Genomic DNA, 12,500 nt, shown 5'->3' with positions numbered 1-12,500 from the left:
CAAAAATACAGCAGAGCGTTAGCCCTAGTCATGGATCCGTAAAAGCAAGGATAGAGAAACATATCTGATCATGGTGGGAGTTGACCCCACGACCGCTGGTTTGGTAATCAAGCCTATAATATTAATTAAAGCCTTACAGGAGCTGCTGCATCTCTTGATTTCAAAGCTTGTAATGCAAACAACAAGGAAAGTGGAAAATGGTATTGGGAACCACACACTCTATTCTAAAACCTTTGGTTGTTACATGTATACCCCTTCATTCATTCATGGTAAAGTATTCTTTGAATTTCTGCATTAAATGCAATCACAACTTGGCACAAGTTTAGATGACACCGTACCTGTACAAATCTGAAGGTAACATGTTGTCAGCCACTCCCCCAAATACGTACAAGTATCTATCATAGGCCACCATACTGTGACCATACCGACGCTGAGGTGGTGCCGGAGAGCCACGCAAGAGATGAGCTGATGGTATACGAGTCCACCTGTTGAAAAAAAATCCCAGGTATGCAATGCGTATAGGAATTGCAGTCAAACCTTCCTTAAAAGCACTAAGCTACATCAGTCAGGAAATTTTGCATTGAGTTGGGAAAATGTCTGAATAATTCTAGATGGCATGCAGGAAGCTTGTTATGCGTGCCGTACACAAAAATGTTTCCTCTATTGGGCTCAAAATGTACCACCTTATTTATTATGAAAAATAGTATGCCACCATTAGCTTACGTTAGTCCCAACAGTGTGGAATGGCAATGGCAAATCTTGCATAGCTCAAAGTTAGAAATTCTAAAAATTAATTGGTTTCACTATTGCAAAGATCAGCACTGAGAGTCAAGAGCAATGTTGTAAAATATGTCTCTTGACAAAATTGACGCCAGTGGCGTCAATGCCAACCCTAACGACATGTGCATAACCGTAAAATACCCTCTGGTTGTTTAGTATTGTTTACCTTTGGTCCAGGAAGTTGAATTCAAACATGTCATTAGTGATCTTGGTTCCACTTTGACCAGAAAATACAAACATGCTGTCTTTGACCACAGCTACTGGAAAGTTACAACATGTTGGAGGTCTATCACCAAACTGTAGCACCTGTAACCAGGTACACGTAATGTTAAGTAAGAGAATATAGAGTGAAGATTCGTAATTCCTGAAAATCCTCAGATAGTGTAGTCTTTTATAAAGTGTACATTACGGGTATATTCAGGTGCTACTATGATCAAAAAATCACTTCTTTTTTCCTTCAGATTCTGAAAGTGTGATTGCTCAGCACTTGACTGGCAAAATTTTAAGCCTTGATTTTTATCCAAAGGCTATTTACTTTGAGTGTAAGTTTTGGATTTCACGGTCCGCCATTGCTCACATTCCAAACTGACCGATTGGACCTCAGAGGGTTGGATCTAGGGAAAAGTGATGTCATTTACTCATTAGCTTAAAAGTTCAGTGTGTAAATTCAGCTTATTATATATTATGCGAAACATGAGTTTAAAAGTCTAAAAGCCTGAAACTGCATATTAATTTGGCAGCATACACACGCATTGCATTCTTAAACTATTGAGTCTTTGACATCATTTTCTTCTTAATCCAGCTCTCTTAGGATTTTAAAGTTAGTAATGGCAGACCATTAAATAGAAAAATTCCATTTAAAATAAACAGATGTCTTTCTGAAATCAAGGCTTAAAACTTCGGTAAGTTACTGTTTAGTTAACATAGTTTTGAAATTCAAAGAAAAATAAAAATTGTATTTTGGTCAAAGTAGCACTTTACATGGGAGGTTGCAGCACCTGCCATCCTCCCTTTGATCCAATCACTGAAAGACACCACCACTTTTGGTTACAAGAAGCAAGCCAAGCCTTCAAAAGAATGAACTACCGGTATAATTATTACATAAAAGCCACCATCCAGTCCCTTGGGGATTGCAACACATTTCAGCACCAATCCCTACCTAGAAGTTATTTTGAGTTTGTTTTTTTTGAGTGATCACATGCCAAAGCCAAAAAAAAAAAAACAATCTTATGTTTTCTCTAGGGCTACCAACAGCTGCTATTAAACTATAAATACTTACTTGAAAAGGTTGGACTGTTTAAGAAAGCAAAAATTCTTTAACAAACCTCTTGCCATCTTGGGTTTGGATCTGTTAAGCAAATGGTCCAAAGATCATCCAGTCTGCAAAAAACGTTCTTCTCAATCAATCCCTCATCTCTGCTCAACGAAAAACATTAAATTTTGCAATATCACACTTCTCCAACCAACAAGTGTGGCCATACCTTTTGTTTCCATCATAACCGGCAAATATCCACAAACTGTTCTTATAGATGGCTGCTCCATGAGCAGATCTTGCAGGAGGAAGTCTGCATGAAAGAGAAGACAATAAAAATATTATCAGTATTATTAAAATTTCAATCTCGGATATTGCATTTCCAGCTTTCAGATTGGCTAAATGCTAAATGCAAAAGGTGCGTTTTTAACTTAGTTTTAAAAATGTCCCATGACTTGGTGTCTCTGACTTCAAACAGAAATGCATTCCAGAGTTTTGGAGCTGCGCAAGCAAACAACCTGTCACCAATTAAGTGTTAGTCAAAGTGGTGGATTGATATTAGCAGTGAGGTGAATCATCTTCACTTCCTGGAGTAACATTATTGTTAACTATACAGTATGTGGATCTCAAGTAATTATTGTTACCAGTAAGATAAGCCCACTGAGTGGCACATGTTAAATTGAAAAGAACAATTCTCTCTTTTTCTCAAATGAACATGGTCATCTTATCGGTATTTGTGGACTGACACGAGAGAAATAAATCAAATTGTTTGCCATTTATGAATAAAATATGTGCAACAGTTTTAATACTGGTAAAATATAAATACAATGTACATGTTCTTTAGGGCATCCCGCTTGGTTTTATAGAGTTATTACCTTCCTTCAATACGCCACTCAGTCCATTGTCCAGTGTTAAACTTGTATTCAAACAGATCATTCTTGTTTTGGAGGTTAGAGTTGGAATAGAGATCACCTGTAAGTGAATCATAATAACATAATTTATTATTAACAATGATCGTGTCAAAGGAAGGCATTGATAACTGCATCTACATGTGCGAGTCGTTATTGCTTGAGCAAATCCAAGGTGCTTACCATTCATTTTTATTTTGTCAGATATAGTTTGATTTTCAAAACACATTGATCAAAACTGCGCTTACACGTAAATGAACCATTTAAGTGTATCCTGGATGACTGCATGGGGGCCATCAAAAAGGGTCTGATTTAACAAGGACAAGGGCATAACTAGGGGGTCCTGGGGTACCTGTCACCCCCCCCCCCCCCCATCCTTTTTCGTAAGCCTTTTTTAAGCAAAGAACCTACAATATTCAGGTGGCAAAAACCCCACAATCTGGTAAGTACACTTTGATACAGTGTGACCCCCTCTTTGAAAAGATCCTGGCTATGCCCCTAAGGACAGTCGCACCCATTGCTACTGCGCATTTTTTCGTGCATTGCAGACCACGAAGGTAAACATGATGCTAAAGGCGAAAACATTTTCCACAAGAATGGAACATGAAAGTGTGTGACATCATGGGATAGCGGTGCACCCGGGTCTTCTTGGAAATGTCACGCAATGACATGACAGTGTGAATATAACTCTCAATTGCTTTGAGAACTTCACAGCGATTTTACTCTCTTGAATGCTCGGTTACCCCTATTTTTCTTTCCGTAGATCACTTCCTTTTCTGATTTTGTTCATTATAACAAAAAACAATAAAAAATCTGTGCGTGAGAACTTACAAATATTTTGCCTTTTTCTCTCATGTGACCAAAGTTTTCTTTCTTACTAGACTAATATGACGTATGGTTTTTCAAGGTCTATTTCACCTCAGAAAAAGACATCAGCTGCAAAGGTTAATTTAGTTATATTATTTATGTTGAATTGAGTACGTTTACCTGATCTAAATTTCACTAATGTAGCTTTTTTATTGCTGACAGCTGTAAGCTAAAGATCGTCTTAAAATATAAACACAATCCCCTAAAAGTGCACCTCATGATCTCGAAAACGAGCATGGTGACCCCCCATTTTTTTTGCCTTTTTGGCAAAAGTATATCAATACCTTTCTGCGTAGCAAATTTTAAAAAAATCTGTACGTGGGAACATTTTAGGCGCGAATGTCGTTAAATGGAAAAGAAACTTTTAGCTGGTTTGTGCTAACTGGTCAGGAATGAAGGAGCTGCCTCAAAAATCTGTAGTTGTAAGTTCATGGATGGAACTTCCTTTGTCCTGAAAAGCAACATTAACATGACAAGAGCCCTTGTAGTCAGCTATATGGAGGTAACATCAACCCTTCCTCAACATTTTTCTCCACCTAATGCCACACGATTCTACTTCTCAACAGGGAATCCCATAAGGAAAAAATGATGAAGACAGCTACCGTAAACACCAACAGATAAGCTGCACCTTCTTCCCAACAATCGTCGCTAGAAATCAGGGGCGCTGCTTATCTGCAGGAACATTGAAAAAGGCTGCTTCTAGTGTCTAGTTTTCCATCTTCATGTCCGATCTAATGCCTGGTTACTAAGCTATGAACATTCCGCTCGCGTTCTTGTTGTAATGCAAAAATCTATTGAAAAACTGTGTTGAATGAAGAAATTCCTGTTAACAAATACCAGCTAGAAAAACATCAGTCATAAATTATGTCAAAGCTGGTAGAAACAATGTTTACAGATTAAAGTGCTAAAATTGTGGGTAAGACTTTGAAGTCTTTTCCCTTTCAATGTTAATAGTGAGTTTCCGTTCGATGAACAGTGGATGAAAAAACGTCTAAAGACTCGACTTTGGACTTCTTTTGATTTCTTTCAAAAACCTTTTTTTCCAAATTAATTTGAGCTGCTAAATAGGCCATTTCTGAGGTCATGTCTGCCTCCTCCTCAAAGCAAGTCTAAGTGCAAAGTTTTTGTGATGGTAATTAGTTCTACTTTATAAAATTATATGAATGAAAACTAATTTTCATAACAAAAACTTCGCACTTAGCATGCTTTGAAGAGGAGGCAGACATGAACTTGGAAATGGCCTATTCAGTGTGTGGCTTATCTGCTGGTGTTTACGGTATTATGATTGAGTTTACGAGAGTGCACACAGTCCTTCAAATAATTTGGCATACTGTACCAGTAAATCCTCCAAATACAAGCATGTTTGATCCAAAGATGACAGCAGAGTGATGATAGCGAGGGGCAGGAGGAGCGCCTTTTGTCACAGCTCTGCAAAAGATGGAACCATTGCATAAACTTACAGAACAATGACAGGGAGAAAAAATGAGTGTAAAAGCAAAACTGAATTAAAGTATGTAACGAACCTGCTCCAAGAATTGTCTTTGATATCAAATCTCAACATGTCATTCAACATTCTCTTTCTGCAAAAGGAGCAAGGATGGCACAGTCGGTTAGTGCACGGCCATTGTGCAAGAGGTCCCGAGTTTGATCCCTGGACCTCCTATACTTGTTTCGACTCCTTTCCTTTCAGTGTAGCTTAATTAGCTTTAAATACCTGTAAAATGGAGCACTGATGGAGAGGGGGGAGTAAAATGAGTGCACCATCGACCTCAGGTTTTGTCAGTTGAATTACTGTTACGAGTTATCAATGTTAAATATGGTTGCTTTACTTTACTTTACTTTTTTTTAATTGATAAAGTATTGGGTATTTAAGGCTTTCAATGCTCTCACTTTTTATGACCTACGTTGAAAATACATGAAACGCAGTTCATGACACACTGTTTAATTTATGTAGATGATTTAAAAGAAAGAACAGGCAGCTTACGCAAGGACAGTAACTATGGCTAGGAGGAGGTCATCTGAAAATACTTTGTCTGTGTCCATGCACTATTGCAATTATATAATTTCATAATTATTCCCAGTCATTTGGCATCAAGAATGTGTACCAACTTTCCAGGAATACAATTAGGCAGGTACAAAAGTCGGACCAGATCAACTTGGATGAAACTCGGATCGCCCACTTCGGATCGATGTACAAAAAAAAGATAAGGTCTCAAGATTAATCACCCTAGCCCAAATCTTTAAAGTGCTAATGTGATCAAATTTTTATCCCTGGAGTTTTTTGGTTTATCACATAGAGTACCATGAAACATTAAAAACGCTGTTTACCGTTTGGAAATATCTGCATTGGTTCCAGAGATATTTAAGTTTGAAAAATGTGTTAAATATGCAAATGAGAAGGCTGATGACGTCATTCACCCAACCCAGTAGAACATCAAGAATATAAATAGAGCTATCTCGGTCAATTTGCAACAGAGACCATTGAAACTTGGTGAGCTGATAGTTCTGAAGGCAACACACCTACGACTGTAAAGAAATTGGTTCCCATGGCAACTCACTCTTTTCCAGTCCCCTCCAACCTGATTTCAATATTTTGGTGATCTCAGGCTAGAAATACATTTACCAAGGCCACAAACTCGACCTAACATCTTTATATGCTGGCAGGATCATGCAGATGAGGGACCATTTGCAAATATCAAAACAGAACGCCAAAGGTGGTCTGCAAAGCTTTTAATATCAGGGAGGTCTGAAACCCAGTATGTTGCCATGGTAACAAAAATGGTATGCTCATATTGTGGAACACATTTACTAGAATCTTAGTGCAAAGAACCAAGTATTTCTGATACAAATTGGCTGAGATATCTTTCTCCATCATACTTGATCAAAATTTGGTAGGGTTTATGACGTCATCACTTGGCTAATTTGCATATTAAAAAAACTTGAATATCTCCAGAACAAAAAGAGATATTTGAAAATGGTAAACAGCATTCTTCTTCTCGTACAGACTACGTGTTTATGTGCCAAAATGGCTTCGATAGGGAAGATTCAAATTTCGTCACAGTAGCACTTTAAGCTAACCTTGGTTAAATAAGTGCAAACGTTGATTCGTTTTGGCTTATAAAACCGTTTTTCACTCAATCTGAGGTGAGCATTTTGAGTTGATCTGGTCAAACTTTTGTACCTGCCTAATAAAATTGGAATGAATAGGGCGTATTTTGGAAAGAAAATTGAAAGTCCATCATCATCAGGTGCTTACTTCCTTCGCATAACCTTAAATTTTCTCATTTCAAGTTGTTGTCAGGTTGAGAACAGGATAGAAAATGCCAAAATGTAAAATGCTTGGTTTTGTGGAGCTCTTGTTGCTGTCATCATCATTATCCATGATAATTAACAATTATTCGCCGAAGGCGAAGTGATTATCGGTGAATATTCACCAAGACGAAGAGAAAGAGAAAAACAGAACATTTCAAGGCGAAATCATCTTCACTTACAGTGGCAAAACGACTACTGGCAGCCATTTTGTCCGTCAAGGTGATTATCGGCTGATAATCTGAGATAGCAAGCCAATGAGAGCACGCGATTTTGTATAATCACCTGTGTATTTATACTAAAGGTCTTTAATCCTCGCTCTGTTTGTTAGATCCAGTCCCCAACAAATACTCTGGTAATCCGACTTCTCGCTGCATTTGGTTTTTGTGATCTTTATTACATGTATAAAGAATCTTTATTATAATAAATTTATATATAATTATTTGCTCTGAACCCCTTCAAGGTTATGAAGCCAGGTTTAACCACATTCTGGCACAACAATGGAAACTACACGCCCTACTCTTTCTGAAAAGTGTGTTGTGTGTGGTTTGATCTACAGGTGCATTTCATAAATAAAGGTGCTTGCCTGTGCTTTGGACCATGGAAATTCCAAATCGAAAGCCTTAACTTTGCTTAAGGTAAAGGGAAAAGACTAATTTCCCAGAGAAAACCTCCTAAAGCCCAGATGATCAGCTCAGGATCCAAACATACATTGTAAGAGACATTGATGAGAAGTGAGTGTTCTTGTCACTAGATCATGAGTGCTTTTGCTGCTAGACCATCCTAGCTCCTTGTCAAGTTCCTTAACCCACTGACACCTGAGAGTGACACTTAATAGATTTTACTCTGTCCAACGCCAGACGATTTTAATCGTTAAGGAGCAAGGATGGCACAGTTGGTTAGTGCGCGGCCTTGGTGCAAGAGGTCCTGAGTTCGATTCCCTGATCTCACATCCTTGTTTCGACTTCTTTCCTTTCCGTGTAGCTAAGTAGCTTTAAATACCCGTAAAACGGAGCACTGATGGAGAGGGGGGAGTAAAATGAGCGCACCGTCCGACCTCAGGTTTGTCAGTTGAATTACTGTTACAAGTTATTGACGTTAAATATGGTTGCTTTACTTTACTTTACTTTAATGGGGGCCTCCTAGGGCCTTTGAGGTGTGAATGGATGATGCTATAATGTGAGTAACAGATACTAACCCATTGTCTCCACCAAACACATACAAAGCATCATTCCAAGCCACAAGTGTATGCTTGCTCCGCCTGGTAGAAAATTAACAATCATGGATAACAAAATACCAGAGTGCTAAAATGGCATAATTAATTACCATAATAAGTCTGCATGATGCACAAATGGAAATATGATTTTCTGGATGCTTGGATTTATAATTCAGAAGGATAACTACAAAACTATCATTAATGAAAATTTGATTTGTTTTAAGTCGTACTCAGTGTCAGATTCAGGGCAATGAAAGCAGCTTAATTTTGCACCGAATTGCAATAAGGTGCACACACAAAATGTCAATTTATGACAATTTGCGTAAGTCCACTGAGGAGCCCATGACTAGGAGTGAACAACTTCCATGATACTAAGCCTATGTCATGGCATTTTTACAGACCAATCTATTTTTAGACTATCTTTTCCCTCTAAAAAAAGGCCATTTTGGTCCAGTGATGCAACGACGCCAAGTTAATTTCTTGTGAATGGTCATCGGGCTCCAATGGGAGTCTCATTTGCAGGAAATTCAATCTAAAAATAGATCGTTCTACTCATGGGCTCCAGGCAGGTCTTATAGATAAATACAGTTGTATTTTCTTGTTGGGTTTTGACGAATCACATGGATCTTAGATACGTACGTATGAAGTTCAAACTTAATGTTAATTTTTTAAAGTTTAATATAGCTTTAACCTACATAATTGAAAATTATCAACACCAAAACATCTGCACCCCTCCCCCACTTAGGGTGCGTTCGATTGACCATATTCCGGGAGAGGAAAACATGGAATATGAGTTAGAAATCCTTTGTTTTTAGGAGATTCGCATTAAAATTTTCAAATATCTGCTAAAATGCCATTTTAAACATATTTTTGTTATCCTTGCTGCTTCGAAACACACCAAAAATACCATTTTAATCATCACTCCACGTATTCTTATTTCGGAATAGGGTCAATCGAACACACCCTTAAGTTCCCTAACTACACCACAGGAAGCCCAGACATAATGCGAAAGAAAATGCAGTAGTTAGTTGTTTATTTTACCTATGTGTCGATTTTTCTCTGCAGCAAGCTACAACATAGAGGGTTTACAATACAAGCAGAGGGCAAGACATCACAAACTCTGTTGTAATATCATCATCATTATCGTAGTCATATTTTTTACAATATAACCGGGAACTGGGGGACTGGCGATAAGACTGACACTGTGTGGGGGCCTCGAAAAGTAAATTTTTTTTTTTACTTTTGTCCACTACTACGTTTCTTGCCATTAAGACCTGGCTAAAAGGGTCCAACATGTTAGTGTAACATCATCCAACATCGTTGAATCCAACATGTTGCACTCGTTTGGCCACCATGTTCCTTCAAACATCATCTTCAACATCATCCAACGTTTCTTTTGTTCTAAAGAGTGAACAACAGTGTGGCATTTGTTTGGCCATCACATTCAACAGTGTTGCATGCGCGCTTGTGCTGCGGCTATCTGTATCCATAGTGATGGTTTATTCGTTGCATCTGTTTCGCGCGTTGCCACGTCAGTTCGAGCTTCAGAATGGTGCACGAGCCAAGTCTTAAATATATCTGAGCGACGAAAGCTTCAGCACGCTGAATCTCTCTTCGAAGCCTTCTTGTGTTCAAATTTCTCAGGGGCATGGCGCCAATGATCTGCAGGATATTTTGCAAGTCAAGACCCGGGACGCTACTCCCTACGCAGTGAAGCCTTGGGTCTTGACAAGGTTCCTCACACCTGCATGGTGCAAGACCTCTGGAGACCGCGCATTTGCTCCCAGATTCTGGAACAGCCGTCCTCTTGCTATCAGAGAGAGTGACTCTATCGATAATTTTAAAGGAACTTGAAAATGTCAACAGGGTGAGAGTTTGTTTTCTAAGGATTTTAGGTAGATTTTGGTTCCAGACCCTTGAGTCCAACATGTTGGGTCCAACACATTGCATTCGTCTGGCCACCTCGTTGTCGTTCGACACTTTTCAACAACATCCAACAATGTTGGATGATGTTGGATCCATTTGGCAAGGCCTGTATGGGTTAAATGAAAAGATACGGGAAATACTCACACAGAGAGACACCAGTTACATGTAATTCGAAAGTTAAAAAACTTGGCCCGATTTTATAATGACTTTAAAAAATTAATGCATCCATGGAATAAGGATACCCGGATTTGAGCTGTATGCACGGCCATACGTGGACACTACGCCCTGCAAATGTCTGGGCTACCGGTGATTTCAAAGACTAAGTCAAAAATATGTAAGCTGGCAAAAGCAGCTAAACCAATGTGTTAGCTAATAAATTATTTTGATTTAAATGGTGCTTATGAAATCTAACTTGCTTACCTTGCTCCTACAAACTCGTCACACTCCGGCATTCCTTTCCATTTATTAACTGTTTCAAATCTTCCAAAGTCCAGTGACAATGTATCAATAGCTTCCAAGTTGCCATCTATTTCAAAAGGCCGGGAAGAATTAGGGTTTCCATTTCCGGTGGCCATTTTGAATTTAGCTAGAATTGAGAGTTTCCATGTTTTCGGCACAATTGTGGCGAGGTTTGGGCCTATGGCTAATTCTTGAACATTCAAATATTCATCTAGACGAGATAGAGCTTGTAGAAAAAGAAAATATCATGTTAGGAATAATAATTATTCCTGTTCATTTATTCAGATTATTACGGTATCCTATTTTTGACAGATCGAAAATCAGGAAAAAAAGTTCAAAGCTACTTTTTACTGCATTTGACCCATGTCTAGAGATCTTAAAGAGCAAATATCTCTGACGAATATGAAATGACACTACCTTTTCTGGTCTCCAAGTCAGTTTGCTGCCTGCCAAAAATAAAAGGAGAAGATAAAGACACTGTCATGTATCCTGTCATGTGGTAAAACAATCACAACCCCTTTACCCGAGAAGGACCTGGTAACAAATATTCTTAAAATTCCGCCATTTCGTTTGGTTTGATTTGCACGATGTCGAAACGTAAAGTTCAATTTGCAGACGAAGATCGCGGAGAAATCAAGGAAGAATCGTCGTTAGGGCGAGTAAAAGTTCATTCTTTGGACAGCGACGACGAGGATGACGATGATGAAGGCAAGACTGACGAAAAATACGTGTTGCAAGAAGAGGATTTGGAGGGACAGGAAGATGCAACGATCGACTACGACGAAGGAATCAAGATAACTCCGTTTAACTTGAAGGAGGAGATGGAAGAGGGTCACTTTGATGCAGAAGGGAACTATTTTGAGAAGAAAGAGGAAGTTATTCGGGATGAGTGGTTGGATTCGTTAGACTGGATTAAGATCAAACAGCGAGGAGAAGAAGGTCCAAAGATCACATGGGACAGTGGAAATGAGAGTAATTTCGAAGACGCCGAAGAACCAGGGGAAGAAGTAAAGGCAATTAAGGACATTTTAGAGATTATAAAACCGGGGGAGACTGTTCTTAAAGCGCTGAGACGCCTTGGTGGGAAGGATAGTGGCCGAGGAAAGAGCTCTTCTGCAAGTGCACGCTGGCAAGCAAAGGCCAAGAAGCAAAAAGTTTCTGAAGAAAGCGGCGAAATCTCGACAAAAGAGGGAGATAAAGAAAGCCTTTTAAAGCTAACTGAGCTAGCTGATTTTCTTCTCCAAAAAGGCAACTTCGGTATTTATCAAGATACGCACGAAAAGTTAACCTATAAAGTGAAAACTATGGAAGAAAAGCAAAAAGAAACTGAGGAGGACGATGCCCTTGAGGCTGCGTTTAGACAAGGGGGTGGGGAGGGTGAGGACACAAGCGGAGAGACAGACAAGGTGAGCAAGACACAAACAGAGGAAACTAAGGACGATGAAGTGTACTGGCAGTATAAGTGGGAAAACACTAAGAATGCAACAGTTTATGGGCCATATTCATCAACGTACATGTTGAACTGGAATGAACAGGGTTGCTTCAGTGATGGGGTTTGGGTTCGAAAAGTTGGTGAAGACGATGGACCATTTTACAACTCGAAACGCATTGACTTTGAACTCTACACTTGAGCAAGTGAGGTTGATGGTAGTGATGTATGTACAGTAGTTGCTGAAGTATTTCTAACTGCTCATGCAGTGTACCTCAACAGATGTCTTGTACATGGAAAAAGAATTTAAACTTCCTGTGTATCAAGTGCACATGCTGTTGCTTCTACAGCACA

At 39.0% G+C, this 12,500-nt stretch overlaps 2 protein-coding genes across 2 annotated transcripts in view; one reads left to right on the top strand and one right to left on the bottom strand.

The window, feature by feature from the left end:
* Nucleotides 1-11,205, bottom strand: part of LOC137974802 (leucine-zipper-like transcriptional regulator 1) — a 35,888-nt gene extending 24,683 nt beyond the window's left edge. Inside the window, exons 1-10 of the mRNA XM_068821787.1 lie at nt 11,135-11,205; nt 10,679-10,943; nt 8,315-8,377; nt 5,331-5,387; nt 5,144-5,235; nt 2,908-3,004; nt 2,262-2,345; nt 2,106-2,160; nt 947-1,086; nt 339-485 (exon numbers count right to left, since the gene is read on the bottom strand). Coding sequence (XP_068677888.1) covers nt 339-485; nt 947-1,086; nt 2,106-2,160; nt 2,262-2,345; nt 2,908-3,004; nt 5,144-5,235; nt 5,331-5,387; nt 8,315-8,377; nt 10,679-10,943; nt 11,135-11,201 — 1,067 coding nt within the window. The 5' untranslated portion in view covers nt 11,202-11,205. The remainder of the gene's footprint in view (nt 1-338; nt 486-946; nt 1,087-2,105; nt 2,161-2,261; nt 2,346-2,907; nt 3,005-5,143; nt 5,236-5,330; nt 5,388-8,314; nt 8,378-10,678; nt 10,944-11,134) is intronic.
* Nucleotides 11,206-11,274: 69 nt separating this feature from the next.
* On the top strand, nt 11,275-12,483 carry LOC137974803 (CD2 antigen cytoplasmic tail-binding protein 2-like). Its single transcript, XM_068821788.1, has one exon. It carries the CDS (start codon nt 11,305-11,307, stop codon nt 12,346-12,348), a length of 1,044 nt encoding a protein of 347 aa, XP_068677889.1. The 5' UTR covers nt 11,275-11,304; the 3' UTR covers nt 12,349-12,483.
* The last annotated feature ends 17 nt before the right edge of the window (nt 12,484-12,500 follow it).

The sequence above is a fragment of the Montipora foliosa genome, chromosome 11 (assembly GCF_036669935.1).
Source record: "Montipora foliosa isolate CH-2021 chromosome 11, ASM3666993v2, whole genome shotgun sequence".
NCBI lineage: Eukaryota > Metazoa > Cnidaria > Anthozoa > Scleractinia > Acroporidae > Montipora > Montipora foliosa.
The sequence above is the reverse complement of the archived record's forward strand: the minus strand, read 5'-3'. Positions and strand labels throughout refer to the sequence as shown.